Genomic DNA, 16,683 nt, shown 5'->3' with positions numbered 1-16,683 from the left:
TCACAATTAACATAAGCTAGAATTTGCAGATAAGAAAATAAGCTATAGATGTTTGTGAATAAAGGAATAAACAAAGAGCCAAAATTGTCCTGTATTCTAGTAGAACATCATGCAACTATCCTATAAACACAGAGACAGGATACTGACTCTTTTTGCTATACGATCAAAAACACCGGCTATATTTTAAAACGAGGCTCACAGGCAGCTCTCCACAGTCACTTGTGCTGTTTTGATTTCTGCCTATTTCTAAAGAATCAATGCAAGGACCAATTACTTTGTTTCCCCCAAAATAAGCCCCAGTTAAGTGAAACCCCACCCTCCACCCTTTTGCAGCAACCAGAAGAAGATGGTATGACTGTATTTGAATAAACGTAGATTGTTGTACATGAAAAAAAATAAAACATCCCCTGAAAATAAGCCCTAATGCCTTTTTAGAGCAAAAATTAATATAAGACCCTGTCTTGATTTTGGGGAAACATGGTATAAACATTCCCAATAGCATCTGCTGGAGATAACCATCCTTGCTTCCTGAAAGCCTCAAGAATTATTTTTCCTCTGATGTTTTATATTTGGCTCCACCCCTGCCACATATATTATACAAAAACCTGGTTTGTCATATTTTATTTTTGCCAGCCTAAAATCTTATCTCTTTTTGAGCCAAAGCTCCCTGATTTTTCCTTTCCACCTTCTAATCTAAGTCTTCCACAGGCAATCTCTTCAGCACTGAACATATCTATCTAACTATGCAAACTTCCTTTGTGAGGAATTCATCTTTTCAGCTGATGCATGAGAGCATTACTTGCCAGAATATTCTTAATTTCTTTCCTTAAACCTCACCACTTCCTGCAACATGAGCTTAACTAGATGTCTGTAGATGTTCAGACTCTGCCATTTGTATCAAAACCTTTCAGGTAATTTTGGTCATCAAGGCACATAAAATAAACTTGCTGTGACACAGACGTAGGAAGGTTGCTTTGCACATGTAGCTCTAGATGTATAGAACTGCAGTGATTTATTCACCTGTGGAAAACATTTGAAACATGGACTGTTCTTTAAGTGCAATTAAAATGTTGCACTGTTTACATAGTCCCTTTTCTTACAAACAAAATGGCAGGTCAAGTCCATTTAGATATCCACAAAATCAACTGGAATTCTAAGTGGTGTTGGAATAAATCCCTCAGAAGTGATATTTTCATGCGATACATAGGAGTTCCTAAATTATATAATACAAATATTCTATGGAACATGTTCCACAGAATTGTGGCTAAGTACATTAAAATCCAGCAGAGGGAGCAAGACTTATTTTCAGGAGCTACAGAGGTTCCATAATGCTTAATCTTTATTCCTATGCATTCATGATTTCTCTTTGAGAAACATTATGTAGAACTAAATAGAAAAACATTGCACAGAAGAAATAAGAGCTTCTGTCATGAAAGCAGCCATGCTTGTGCCAAAGGCAGTTTTGAAAAATATATGCATAAATCTATAATCCTTGAACTACTTCTCAGATATTGAAAAGTAAAATACTTTTAATGAGGTGAGTAAAAGCGTGCAATTAGCAAGCAGAGAGTTTCTTTTCCTAAGACAGCACAATGTATAACAAACTGCCTACAGCACCAATTTTCAAGCTAACTGCGACTTGTATTCTGTAGTCACTCTGGTAATTGGTATTTCTTCCCCGCACTGAATTAACAACTTAATGGTAGGGCAATTTGTGAAAAAAAAACACAGCAAAATCTCAAAGGTCCCTTGCTGTTGTCCTAGAGGTATCTGAAATAAAGTACCGGCTGGGTGGAAAGACTATTATGCCCAGATAGGAACTATACATTACAACTAACTTTCAGACTAAAAGAACAGCAGATTAGCCTTGCAAAATTTAATGCAACCAAATAGATTTGACCTGTTTGGAAGAAAACCCTTCATTTACTCAAGTGAACAAGAAAGGAAACCACAATTATCAGATGCTTGAAAGTCAAAATAACTACTGTCCTGCGCATTGCATTTTTGAGATTGTTTTAAAATAAAAAATGATGGGCTAAATATAAAAATGTCACTCACCGTTTTGCCTTGCAAGCTCTGGGGAGTAATAGGCTGTACACTCAGAGCTGCTGGCATCGACCTTCTGTCAGGCACAAAGACATGCTGCTATGGGAGAAAAACAAACCCGAAGACAGTGTCCATTACAATTCAGGTTGACTGTCAAAGCTTCTACAGTCAAATGTTAAGTGTAATATTTTAAATATGATTTTCCAAGTCATCTTTGGGTTTATGAAAGGTGTCCAAAGTGAAGGTGCTGGTTAATACCTTGTCAACACAAATACACTGAATCCACAGGGTTTTCACCTCAAACTTCACAAATGTCAAGAAGCCCCAACAGTCCAGAAAGCACTCTCTCAACTAAAAAGGAATTGTCTCATTCATTTGCTTTTTAAAAAACACATTTGCCATACGAGAATCCAGTGCTACTCTTAGTTTCCAAGGGGAAGACAAGAAGATGAGCAAACAGGGGGGAAAAGTTATTTAATCTATAAAAATGTACATACTATTCTTCATTACTAATAAGGTAATTACATTCTAATATTAGCAAGGGAGATCACCCTTCATTAGCTGCTTTAAAAATAGTTCATTGTGCGCTCTTCTGTAAGTCACAAATTAAAGAGGGGCACAGTGCCCCCCTTTAATACATGCCTGTACTGGGTAAATACAATGGCTTGCCAGATTGCTTCCTGATCCTTGGCAAACATGTCTCTTTTTCAAATACAGAAACCATTCCTACAGTAAGTAATTAAGACTGCAGTTTTAATTTGGGAACCATTCTTGTGATTGCAAAATAATACGTGTAATGCCCTTTAACAGTCAGAGACATGAAGGCTGAATATATGTTGTACATGGTGTGAACTTCTCACACACCAGCACTTTGCAACAGGGCACAAATATCTAAACGCAGTATCTGTCAAAAAAGGGTGTATGTAACATACCTGCTGCTTGTGCCATTCCTGTATGTGGCAGCAGTGACTGGGAAAAGACTAGGTTTTCACTTTCCTTTATCGTAACAGCTAAGTGCAAAATGCCTTAAGAACAAGTGTGAAATGTACGATCTGCCCCCAGATATCTGCAAATAATAATAAATAGGGGATAGTGCCCTTAAGCAGTGGTTCCCAATGGTGGGTAACCCAGTTGCTCTTGGATTAAAACTCTCAGATACCTTCACCACAAGCTGTACTGGCCATGGTTTCTGGGATTTGTAGTCCAAGAACATCTGGAAAGCCAAGGTTGGAACAACTGCCCTAGAGTATGAAACTGTAGTATGGATTCTAGCTCCCATTTTGCCGTCTGTTGATTTTTAAAGCAATCTATACTCTTCGCTAAGTCCTTGACCCAACCTGCAGGCACACATTCATATCTTCAAGGGGCAGGTCCAGAAAAGTGAGATTTGTCCAAGCAAGTAAGTGTTCTTCCTTCCTCACAGAAATAGGCCTGTCCAAGATGCACAGGATTTGACAAATTTCTGTTCCCCAATTCAGTGCTCTTTAAGAGTAGCACTGGATTCTCGTGGACCACATGGGTCCTCATCCCAATACAGAAAGAACGGTTTCCCATTATTTGCTCCATTTCATGATAGCAAGTCAAAGATTTGCCTACAAAAGCCCCATTTCTTACCTTTGAATGGTGCGGCCTATGTCTGCGGTCAATTGTTACATCTCCTCTTTGCACGGGGGAGGAGACTTCGGACCTGTAGTTCCTCTGAGGTGAATAGCCTTGGAAACCTGCTATTGAACCATGGGAAGGTGATGTGGGAATCAAATGCATTGTTTGATCAGCTATATTAATCATGGTTTTGGGACTACTTAAAGTACCGTGTCTAGTAAGAGTTGTTTGCTTATTGTAAAACTGCCGCTGTTGCCATTCGTAGAGTTGCCACATGGTATCATCCCGCATGGATCTCCTTTTGTCGTCAGCTGGCAATGTGCCAAGGGTCTTGTCATACATCGATGGCGTTACGCTGCAGACACTTTCTGGCCTGGTTTTGGTGTTTCTTGGCAGAGTTCGATAACCTTCTGGATACCGAGGTACAACTTGGGCTCGGTGGCTTGGCATGTTTCTTGGTAAGGTCTGATAGGAAATGATGCTGAAACAAAAAATCTTCAGTAATTCAAGAGATAAGTAGCCATGGAAATAACCGGCACATAATTTTTGAAAAAGAAATTATTGAAATAACAGTCTAAGTATGAAAATTATAATACTGGGCAGAAATAGAGTGGTATTTCTGCTTTGGTCTTAGTTTACCAACACAGCAGTGATGACACAAGGGTTCCAACATACAAATCTATACATTATAGGCCTCTTTTCAAGTACACAGTGCAATACTTAACAGATACACTGGGTATAATTTTTCAGATGAAATTATCTGTTCTAGGGAAAATTATTATCTTTAGACTGGCTAGAAATACAATATAAGATGCAGTTAAGATCTGACTGTTCACCTACTGATTTTCCTTTACAAATCATATTTCCTTTGGCTGTCATATAATAAAGTTTCACAGAAATGACCTTATATAGTAAAAAACTATGATCTTCTAGCTATGAAAAAAAACCACATATGAAAATACAAATCATCAAATGTTTACATATCAAATGTTTACATACTAATAATTTTTCTTGATAATTAGCACTGCACCTGACTTGTAAAGAGTAAGAACATATTTATGGTGGTGTTAGACACTAAACCCCTCGGGTTTTAATCACACATTTTATTGACTGCAACTATTGTTTTCTCCACAGTGTGGCATAAAAATAAGAACATATCTACAATAAAAATAAGACTCAGCTGACCTTCAAGCACAGCTACATATTCAAAACTTTGTAACAGAAATCTAACAAAATAGTTTTGAAGAGGGTAAATAGCAATAGTTCTCTGCTGCCAAAGTATTTTTTTAACATGCAGCTCGTTTTAAGCAAATTATCTCTAATTTTCCAGAGCACCATGAAATCATGCTCAAAGGCGAATGCTAATCAAACTGATAGGAGAGCACCCCACTCTTTCACATGCAGCTGTGAAGACCATCATCAATCTTGTTCTGCTACTTCAGAGGAGTGGGTGAACTTAGGGGATGGGGGGGCAAGTTTGTCTTCCAGACACCTCTATGGGATGCGCAAAGCCCAAAATGACACGTTTTGACTATTAAGGAAGGAAGAGAGGGAGGGAGAGAGGGAGGAGGGCAAGAAGTGAAAAATGCTGCTCCTCAGTCATCAAGGACCCTTGACTTACAGACGGCTTGACTTACAGACTTTTTGAGTTACAGACTTCTCTGGCCGCAAAATTTAGGTTTGAGTTGCAGACTGAGATTTGACTTACAGACCAGAAAAAAACCAAAATGGAACAAAAACGGCCTGTTACGGGATTAATCGGTTTTCAATGCACTGTAGGTCAATGGAGACTTGACTTACAGACTTTTTGACTTGAGAACCGCCTTCCAATACGGATTAAGTTCTCAAGTCAAGACCCCACTGTATGCACAAATTGTTTGTAGTAGAAGAAGCTCTTGGTGTGTTCAACTGTAGGACACCAGGAAGCCCTCCTTACCCAAGAACCATGCATTGCTTACTAAGACACATTTACACAGAACAATGTAACACAAAAGCCAGGTACACTTTATTCACACAATGAGGGATGGATGCTTCAGGCACACAAACTCCAACAACAGCAACAACAATTATAATGTACTTGGGTTGATTCTGACTTATGGGGACATCTTCCAGGCTTCTCTAGGTATACAGTACGGAGAAGTGGTTTACAGTGCTCTTCTTCCGGGGGGCACCCTGGAACTGTACAGCTTGACTAAGTCTACAGAGAATACCCTCTTCTCTCAGGAGGCAGACTGGAGAACCGAACTCTTGACCTCTGACCAGGTAGATACTCAGGTTGGTGAGCTCTCCAGCTACAAATGCAAATATCCCTGATACGTTTTTCTCTCTTCTTCTGATTTCCTTGCCTGCCTCTCCAATGCCTGGCAAAGGGAAGGAGGGAGGTAGTACAGACACTTCACAGCACTGAAGCATTTAACCCATTTAGCAGAATTCACTAGACAGCAGTTCAAGTTGCACCGTGAATTTCCACTCTGCTCTTGCCTGAATCCTTCTCGCTGCAGCCAAGGCTCATTCATTTTCAAGGACTTGAAGGAAGACAACCAGTCTACTGTATTTACAAAATTGAAGAGGACATCTCCCTGTTAACATCTTTTCCTGCTAGTAAGCAAGTTAGGAATGTAGGAACATACAAAATGGCCACATCCTGAATCAGACCATTGGTCTATCTAGCCCTGTACTGCCAACTTGGAATGGCAGCAACCATTGTCCCATCTTTCCAAGCAAGATTCTTTCCTAAGCCCTACTGGGAAATCCCAGATATTCCTTGGCACTCTCCCTGCTGAGTAATAAGCAGGACTGAGCTGGCTGTCTTCTGAAATCAGACAAGATTAAAGTATTCAGAGAGGGGTGGTGATTGTGCATTGGGAGGAGGGGTATGGTGGCAGGTGGTTTCTAAGGTGTTTGCTCCTTCTGCCTCCATAAGAGATAGGTGGTTTTGCTGTTCTTTGCCTGTTCAAGCCCCTGAACCTTACCGCTTATGACTTGGAAGAAGTGAGTGGTTGTTGAGGGAAGGGAGGCAGATGAAAATAGGAGGCAGAGGGAAAAGAAGTTATAGAGGATGCAAAGTGATATAGCTGAATTGAGTCCCGGTTCTTGCAGCTGCCGGGTACAAACGACAACCATGCGAACTCTGAATGCTGCAAGTTGATTTCAAGCTATGGAAAGGTAGAGTAAAAAGCAGCTACAATATTTGTTTGTTTGTTGTTCCATTAAAATGCATGAGGTATTACACGATTAGCACTGGGGTGGGGATTGATCCCTCTATCTCACTCTCACTATTTATGTTTTATTGGCTTTCCTAAAATTAATTACATTGCTTTTAGTACGTAATATACATTAAAGTTTAATATACCAGCACTTAAGCATAGAGAGGGGGAAAAACATTTATTCCAAACCAGTAAACAATGGTAAAACCCCTACCTTTCTCTTTTACAAATTAGCTTTAAGCAATGCAATCACTTCTAAGTATATGGCCTATGTTAACAATTTCATCCATATTTAACTAACAAGATGTTCTCTATGATCAAGAGGATTTGGATCCTGCCAGTTAATGTTTCGTTAACAGCTTTAGCCATTATAACTCCAAGAATGGAATGAGTTTGTTCTGGAATACAGCCAATGTAATAATACTGTGACAAAAGCTGAAGAAAGAATTCAAATGGGTAGATGCACAGTTTCTACATTCGTTTAAACTGAAAACACAAACCATTTAAATGCAGACATGATGTGATAAAATTCTATTTGCAAATGCCTAAATCAGTCAGTTTTTATGTGACATGCTCTGTTCTGTATCATGAACTGGCTGCATCTAACACTGAAGGGGATGGGACTGTGGACTTGCCCATTCCCTCCTCTCCCTATATGTGAATTTATTCCTCTTTCTTTTTTTACTTCTGTACTAAAGTAGAGCACGGTTTACTGCCAAGGCAGGAAGCTGGCTTTCAAATCCCAATTAAAGCTAGCCACAGGTAGTGTCCAGCATCAGAGCAGAAAAAAAATCTATACTGATTGTTAACTCTAAAAGGGGACAGACAGAATGCTGTTCATGAGAGGAAATATGGTGTGAAAGCACACAACACCCTCCCACTTCTACTTCTGTCACAAGACTGGAAATGTTAAGTCTGTACTAAATCTGAATTCTGTCACAAGCTTTCTCTGTTTCACATTTTTAATTGCAAAACCTAGTACCTCAAAAAATAAACAGCACCCTCTACATCAGTGGTTTTCAGGTGTTTTTGGACTGCAACTCCCAGAAGCCTTCACCACCAGTTGTGCTGGCTGAGGTTTCTGGGAGTTGCAGTTCAAAAACACCTGAGTAACCCAAGGTTAACAACTACTGCCTTACATGACAATCTATAACAAATATTCCACAGGAACACCACCACCACCACCAGCAGGAACGTATTGTGCTCCGCCCATGCTGCTTTGTAGAATCCCCATGTTGTATTAACCAGGGACTGTCTGATTCCAGTGAACAGGGCTTACATCTGCAAAAGGAAATCCTGGATACATTGCGCAGAAGTGAGACCCCCCCCAACGGTCTTCAGAATGGACCATTGCATAAATGCTACCAAGAAACAGGATTCTGCTCCCTACTGCTAACTATGCAGTTTAAAATTACATTCTTGTTCTCAAACTACTCAAAACTGACTTCAACAACTGAATCTATAGGATGCTGTTTTAATATTAATATTTTATTATTTTATTTTCTTGTTCTCTTTTTTGTATGATTTTTTTTTGTTTTTACTCGCCATATCGTTGTCTATTTTGTGATATGGTGTCTGTGAAATTTTTAGCTTATTAACTGCCCAGAGTAGTGCTAAATGGGGCAGTATACCTACCTACCTACCTAGCTGCCTGCCTGCCTACCTACCTACTAAATAAATAAATAAATTCTATCCCAGACTTTGCTTACCCATGGCCAGAATTTCAGTCTGTCAGTGAAAGATTTACTGTATATAGGTTTTGGCAAACTTCATCAATACTGCCTGGTTTTCAATATGTATTTTTTAAAAAATTGACATAATTAAACTGGGACTGCCAGTGTTGTCTCTTATTATCATCCTGTTTATCTGATGCATTTTCTCTTCTACTACTCAAGACAACACATGTTACAAAACTATAACGAAAAACAAACGCTAAGCTTGCTGCTAAAGTTGGGAGCCAACTGTAATCCATTAGTAGAGCAGGACCCCTGTATCTGCAGAGGATCTGTTCCAAGCCCCTTGCGGATGGAGAACAACACGGATTATAGAGGATGCTGTTTTACTAGCTAACATTACAAAACATGGTCTTTGGCTCCCTTTAAGTGGCACGTTCTGGTCACTTTTAAAAATATATATTTCTAGGATTTATCTTTTACTATTTTTAATATTTTCACACCATGGATACGTGAATCAGCAGATACTGAACCCGCGAATAAATGGGCTCTGCTGGACAAGGCGAAGAAAACTTGGATGTATAGTGAAAGCAGTACAATGTACAACATTCATTTTGCAAAGAAACAAAGACAGATTTTTTTTAAAAAAAGGTTCTAGACATTAGAAGACACTTTAGTGTGCACACATTTAATATAAATGTATGTCCCAGGTAGATTTGTGACTATTTGACTTTCAAGGTGAACATGCAGAAGTCAGAAGAAAACCAGACTATGTAAAACTTCTAGAAAACAGCTAATGCAAATTAATCTATATCCTCTTCTTCTTCGAAGTTCAACTGAAATGTATACTTTCATTTTTTTTAAAAAAAACACCTTTTAGACCACGGATAAAAAATGGTATGTTGACACAACCTTTTTAAAAATGAAAATGAAATTTAAAGTTCATCCTGGTTATCTGAAATTTGATTTCGGATGAAAAAATTATACATTTAAAAAATTAGGTTAACATTAAATGAACTAGATATAAGGATTCCCCCTCCTGCCATTTTCCAAATGATTTGAATCATTTGGTTATAAGATATGAAGTATCAGTGAGAAACTCAAGTTAAATTGGCCTTTTTTTCCTTGCTGACTGACACCGATCTACATTCTTGTAGTGACATTATGCCATGAAAGATTCATTTAAAGTGAATTGCAGGAACATAATATTGCATAAAAAAGCATTATGGAAGCAATATCGCTCTGCCTTTTCTTATGCAGAACTACATTTCTCATCCTCACTAGACTTGCAGTGCCAATCATGCAGAGATTCTAAAAGCGTTTAGTTCTCTAAAAAAGTACTTGAAATATACTGCTGACATATTCCTGTTCTTGTGTATTTATTTCTGAAAAAACTGAATGAAGAAAAAAACACTGTCAATTCCATAACACTGATTTTAAATGATTCCATGGACCAGTTACTGAACTTTAACAATTTTTTTTAAATGGTTTACATATTAGAGAAGGTCTCTAATGTGTCAAAAATTAACAATTAAAAAAAATTAGGTCACTAATATGTCTCCTACAACATATAATCCAAACTAGTAATCTGGAAGGCAGCAAATGTGTCATTCATTCCAGTTCCTTCCCTTAAATATTCTTCAACAATATTTTCATGACATAACTTGTGTCAAATACTGTATGAAAAAATATTTGCTATTGAAAAAAAATCATTGCCCCATTGAAACACATTTTGTTGGCAATTAAGTTATACTCAGTAGTAACACATTTATCCTGCCTTTCCACCAATGAATTCAAGCAGTGCATTCACACTTTTCCCCCACCTCAATGCCATGTGTACAGATGGGCATGAACCACCGAACCAGCAGTTCGTTTTTCAGCTGACCAAGTGTTTGGTGCTTCTTAGCCCTGCCTTCTCCAGTGGATGCCTATTCAGGGGCAGCACCACTGGGGTGTTGCTTCTGAGTAGGCGCCTGCTGGAGGAGGCGGGGCTGGGAGGTACTGAAGACCTGGTCGGCCAAAAAGCAAACCAGCATGAACTGCCAGTTTGGTGGCCTGTGCCCATTTCTAGGTGTGGTAACTCAGAATCAGGCAGACTGATTAGCTCAAGGTCATCCACTGAGTTTCATGGCTCAGTGAGGATCAGAACCTAGGTCTCCTAATCCTAGATCATCACCCTAATTTCTACATGACAACAGATCTATACAGTTACAGCCTTAGCATGGAATTATGTAGGCTTGATAGACAAAACCCAAATTTGACTCCCAGCATCACCAGCAAAAGTGGAAAAGACCACTATCTGCGTGAGAAAAAAAAGTGGCCAATTTTTTAAAAAAACTGTTTTTGAGGAACCTTAGTCCTGCTAGGCACCCCAAAACATGGCAAGATCACTTCCCGATAAGAGGATATGACGGGGCTTTTGGAGCAATTTTTATTTTTTAATGGTGAAATGTGGATATTGAGAAGCTGAATTCTGGAGCAATGCGGTTGGCGTACCTCTGATCTGGGCGAAAGAGTGAGACGGAACAGTAGATAGGTATGCAAAACGCCTTTCAAATCATTGGGCTGTCACACTTAACCATTATTTACCACCACTCCAAAATCTCTGGGAGGTATTATATAAATCAAAACTCATCTAAGTATTAGATAGATTATGTTTCAACGCCTGTATCAATCAGTAAGCAAAATAATACATAGTCTCTTCAAGAGTCCTCCGGAGAGTCATGAAAATTTTTACAGCATTTATTTGCTTTATTTCTCTGCTGTCTTCCTCCTGGTGAAGGTACCCATGAAACTGAAGCACAAGCACAACGAATGCAAAAGTACAAATTGCAATTACTCACCCTCTCGTTTCTTCATCTTGCCCCTTTCCCCTCTGTATTTTAATCCACTGTTCCAACTGCAGCATGGAATTAGTTCTCTGAATGACACGTTCAGATTCTATGTGTGAGTGAATAGTGTTGTGATGGATTCCATCTCCAACATCTCCCATAATAAGGTTGACAGCTTTCTCAGACCCATTTAAATGAATGGGCCGATAATGTCCGGGCGGAACTGAGCTTACTGGCAAGGTCCCGTACTCGGAATTCTGTTTCACACTGTTGATTTTGGTTAAGGGTCTATCACGGCCAACTTTTTGAAAACCGTATTTTTCTGCTTCTAAGGCCTTTTTGTCTTCTCCTCTGTTCACTTCTCTGTTTCGCTGATTATTCTGTGCCTCTGGTTTAATTAGCACCCGGTGGTTTGCAATGTTATTAACTTCCCGAGGAGGTGTATTTTCAGCAGTTATCTTATCTACTCTGAAAAAAAGAAAAGAAAAAGAAAATGCACTTGAGAACAACATCACTAAAAATATGCTGAAAGAGGTACAATTTCCTCTGTCTAAAAATATCCCATTTCTTTACCACTGAGGGTCTCACAGCATTTACAGGCAACACAATCGTATCAAATACAAGTTCACAGGCCTTAGCAGAAGTGTTGAACTCTAAATCCAATCTGATGTAATTAATATCCAAACAGAAAGGCAGCCTCGGTGACAGTTTAATCACTCTGCTTGAACACCCTCTGATTCACACTACCTTAGAAAGATAAAGGAGAGGAAGGCCTGGCTCTGATAAGCCTATTGCATAACATAGTGGAGGATTAGGACTGCTTTACCATCACACTCTGAGCCCCTTCCCCAAGTTTATGACTATCCAGGTACTGGCATCTCATTTCCAGCATGTATAGCCCCTTTCACATGATGACTGCACGAAGGGACAATATGTACAGAAAAGAGGAGACAAACCAAATTGCAAGTTCCATTCTGACACAGCTGTCATCTGTCCTGCCTTAGATGTAACTATTTGCAGTTTATATCTATAGATCTCAATCTTTGGAAGTTTCCCTGGGCCATAAGTGATCACGCTTCCAGATCCCAGGGCTGTGAATCTACATAGAAAACTATGTGTTGATGCTCGGGTAGAAGAAGCACACGCATAATATCTTTAACTTCACAGCACATGATCCAAAACAGAAACAAAATCTATTGTGACATTTTTAAGACTACCCAATTTATTGTAGTGTCAGCTTTTATGGATTACAGTCCTCTTCTTCTGACACACTGAAAGCTCTCGCTGAAATAAATCTGTTAGTTTTAAAGATGCCACGACACTTTCTTTTTGTTGAATTGGACCAACACATGTTCAAAATGCTATGTACAATCCGAGAATTGTAACCTAGATTGGGGGGTGTAATTGGAGCCCTCAAAACTTGACTTTTTCAAGCTATGATTTAGGCTTATATACTTTGGAATTTTTATATACAAGTGTCATGAAAACAGGATGCCTGAAAGCAGACGTACAGCCAGTTTGGAGGCCACCCCGAACATATGCAAACACCATGTTTGTCAAGATGGGCCCAGAAGGGTCCCCCAATTCTATCCCACAGACTGAATTCTTTGATTTATAGAAGATGTACAGGAGGGGGACTTCTCAGTTGCTAGTTCTTCAGCTCTCATTCATGACATTAATATCTTGCACATTCAACACTTTTGTATTCCTAGGTCATCTTATAACTAGGCCATTTTATACAGTGCAATAATATCCAGTAATAAAATCCAGAACACTCAAACAAAATGCTGCAGCAGCAACTTGAACCATAAGCTAGCAGAGAAAAAAAGACCACGGGTACCTACCACTGCTGAAATTCTATATTCTATATTATTCTTTTAAAAAGAAATAGATAAATACACTAAATTCAATTTGGCAACTGCAAGGGAATTTTAAAAACCTTGATAGCAAATTTCTCTGATTTTTTGATGCTGGAAAATCACAATCTGTGACTTCTTTTAACAAACCCAAACCTCTGGAACCGTGATTCATTTTAAGCCAAAGTCTTCTCTAATGGAGCTTCCATGCAGTACTGACGGTCTCACAGGTTCCTGATGCCAGCGGTTTCAGCATATAAAGAGGAACAGATTCTATTTTAAACTCCACATGGCCACCAACATCATCAATTTAATTCAGTTGGTGGTAGTTCATGTCAGTTATTATTCATCTTTTGGAAACCACTTGTGGCTTCTGTAATTACGGCAGATGAAATATTTGCTGACTTGAAACTGTGGTGTAAAATAATTGTACCCTTTCTGAGGCTGCAACAGCTGCACAGTTAGCACATTTCCCCACAAGAAATCCAGATGCTGACAGATCAAGTAGTTTTCTTACATTCTTCTTTTCTGTACTGTTTCCAGATCAGCAGCTCAATATTCTCTCCAATTTCAGTCCCACATCCTACTGGCTTCTACTCCCTCATACCAATCACCATTACTCATGTCCATTTTGCCATCTAGTTCTTGCCCTTCCATTTTTGATTACTATCTATTTTTCTCCACTCGTGAAAGATCTCTCTTCCTCACATCATTTTTTTAAATTCAACTGCCAATGGAATTTCATTTCCATTTTACACATCAGGGGCAAAACTGGAGAATTTTGTGGAAAAACTGTTCTCCTTGCCCAATGATGTTTTCTGAATTTATTCTGAACTGCAAAATTAGAAATTTGGGGGAACACTGAAAATAATCATATAATTTTTCTTCCTCTTTTGGAGTTAAATGCTACAGTATAAATGCAAGGATTAATTCACTGAAAGTGTATAGTGTGAATTTTTTATGTAAGACACTACAACATTAGGTAAAGGTTCCTCTTTTGTTTCTGTTCATGCGGTTTTCTTGGCAAAGATACTGGAGTGGCATGCCAGTTCCTACTCCAGGTGGATTGCGTTTAGTTGGAACTCTCCACTATGACCTGTCCGTCTTGGGTGTCCCTGCACGGCATAGCCCATAGCTTCCCTGAGCTACTCAGGCCCCTTCGCCACAACAAGGCACCAATCCATGAATTTGCCACAACTCCGGGAGGCAGTGGAAGATAGGAGAGCCTGGCGTGCTCTGGTCCATGGGGTCACAAAGAGTTGGGCACGACTAAATGACTAAACGAATGAACGGTTCCCCTTGACATTTAGTCCAGTCGTGTCCGACTCTAGGGCATGGTGCTCATCCCTGTTTCCAAGTCGTAGAGCCAGCGTTTATCCAAAGACAGTTTCCATGGTCACATGGCGAGCGCGACTAGACATGGAATGCCATTACCTTCCCACCAAGGTGGTCCCTATTTATCTACTTGCATTTCCATGCTTTCGAACTGCTAGGTTGGCAGGAGATGGGACAAGCGATGGGGGCTCACTCCGTTGCATGGATTTGATCTTACGATTGCTGGTCTTCTGACCCTGCAGCATAGAGGCTTCTGCAGTTTAACCCACAGCACCACCATGTCCCTCTAATTAGAGAATAATAGTTGCCAGATATAATGTAGAGTAGGGGGTGGACAACAGTTCTTGTCCAGATGCTTTTAGAATACAGTGGGGTCTTGACTTGAGAACTTAATCCGTATTGGAAGGCGGTTCTCAAGTCAAAAAGTTTGCAGGTCAAATCTGCATTTCCCATAGGAATGCATTGAAAACCATTTGATCCATATCTGCTCTTTTCCGTCCATAGAAACTAATAGGAAGCTGCTATTCTGCCTTCGACCACTAGAGGGGGATATTTTGTTTCTTTTTTTTTCTTAGGTCAAGAAAGGTTCAGGGAAGGCAGGGAAAATACAGTCCAGGCAGTCCAGTACCAGGCAGTCCGAAGACTGTCTCCCAATCCACTCTCTAAACGCTGGGAGGAGTGAGGAAGCAGACAGGCACCCTTTTCACTGGCCAACAGTTAACTGAAAGTTCAAATTTTGCACTTTCCCTGCCTCCTACGTGGTTTTTTTTCAGTTCTTAACTCAAATCTAAGTATGTAAGTCAAGTCAATATTTTCCTATGAGAGTGGTTCTTAAGTCAAAATGTTCTTAACTCGAGCCGTTCTTAAGTCAAGACCCCACTGTACAACTCCCGTAGTCCCTCACCTCGGGCTATGGTGGTTATGACTGACAGCCTAAGAACATCTGGAAGGCCACAGCTGCTCATTCTGACTCTAAACACAACACTCAAATCCAAAATGCATTTCTGTACCTAGAGTACAGAACAAGAGGACACCGTGAGATGGTAGTGGCCCTCTTCTGATTGCTGATCCAGTGACTGCTGTTGTTCTTTTGTTAAATTTTTTTCTCACTGGATGAAACTAAGAAACATGATAGATAACAGTAATTACAGGCAGGAGTTTGAGCTCTTCCTCTAGTTTTGAGAATATCTGAATTTTCCTCTACACAAAACTAAGGGGTATTTTTGAGCAGGGGTTAGGCAACATGTGTTTCTCCAGATACTGCTAGACTACAACTCCTGTAAGCTTCACTAATGGTGAGGGATGTGGCAGATAGAGTCCAACACAACTGGAAGGTCATAAGATGAGAATGCAAACATTTTATCTCGTCCTTGACAAGTATAGAAATCCAAGCACTTAAATGATCCTACGGGATTTTTTTTCTTTCACTCTGGAAAACAGCTTTTAAAAAGCATAACCTTCTCAGTTGCTTTTCAGTTACCTACAGGTATTGCTATTTATTTGTATTTTCTTCTTTTTAAAAAAAAAAACATAAAACAAACCCTAACATTTTTTATGAGACCTGAGTACTTTCAACAGAGAAAGCTATTTGCAGGGGCAACTACAGGCCAATTGCTTCTTGAGGTAGGAAGTGAAATGCTGCCTCATTACATGACGCCAGCAGTGCCCCCACCACCCAAAAAAGGTGGGTGAAGAAAACACAATGATGGCTGTCTCTCCTTGCCAGTCTAGAAGTGGGAGAGGAGGAAGAAATAGCACTTGTCATCGGAGAAAGGCAAGTACACTGCAGTGGGAGCAGAAAAAGGCAGCACTGCAGCTATGCTTCCACCCACAAGAATGCCAGAAGAGGAGGAGGATGGAACTCTCCCACCAAAGATGAGGATGCAGGAGCAAAAAGCCACAGCACTCCCACCAATGCAAGATTCCAGAGCCATCCATTTCCTGAATTCCTGGCTCTAAGGTTGATCACACCTAGCCCCTTTTATAGGCATTATAGCTTTTCCTTGAACTTTGCTGGGAAGGAAGCAGCCAGGCGAGTGTTGGAGATGTCCTTTTCCAGTGTCAGCCTGTGCCTCCCTTTTACCTCAAGTCAGAGGACACAGTCTGGTCAATGGGAGGAGAGAAAGGGATTACA

The 16,683-nt window shown here is 39.8% G+C and overlaps 1 protein-coding gene across 27 annotated transcripts in view; it reads right to left on the bottom strand.

Moving 5' to 3' along the window:
- The window catches only part of PLEKHA5 (pleckstrin homology domain containing A5), a 217,215-nt gene that overhangs the window by 36,238 nt on the left and 164,294 nt on the right, over positions 1-16,683 (bottom strand). For 14 of the 27 annotated variants that reach the window (XR_013536801.1, XM_072999745.2, XM_072999749.2 and 11 more), the window contains 3 exons: positions 11,371-11,826; positions 3,661-4,129; positions 2,059-2,145 (listed from right to left, as the gene is read on the bottom strand). Coding sequence is in view for 24 of the 27 variants with exons in the window: in XM_072999745.2 (XP_072855846.2) it covers positions 2,059-2,145; positions 3,661-4,129; positions 11,371-11,826 (1,012 nt within the window). In the remaining 3 variants the exon portion in view is untranslated. Of the gene's footprint in view, positions 1-2,058; positions 2,146-3,660; positions 4,130-11,370; positions 11,827-16,683 lie in introns of those variants that run through there. The other 13 variants (XR_013536802.1, XM_072999746.2, XM_072999750.2 and 10 more) reach the window with 2 other exon arrangements.

This window comes from Pogona vitticeps, chromosome 5, assembly GCF_051106095.1.
Source record: "Pogona vitticeps strain Pit_001003342236 chromosome 5, PviZW2.1, whole genome shotgun sequence".
NCBI lineage: Eukaryota > Metazoa > Chordata > Lepidosauria > Squamata > Agamidae > Pogona > Pogona vitticeps.
This window is presented reverse-complemented; position numbering and strand designations above follow the sequence as displayed.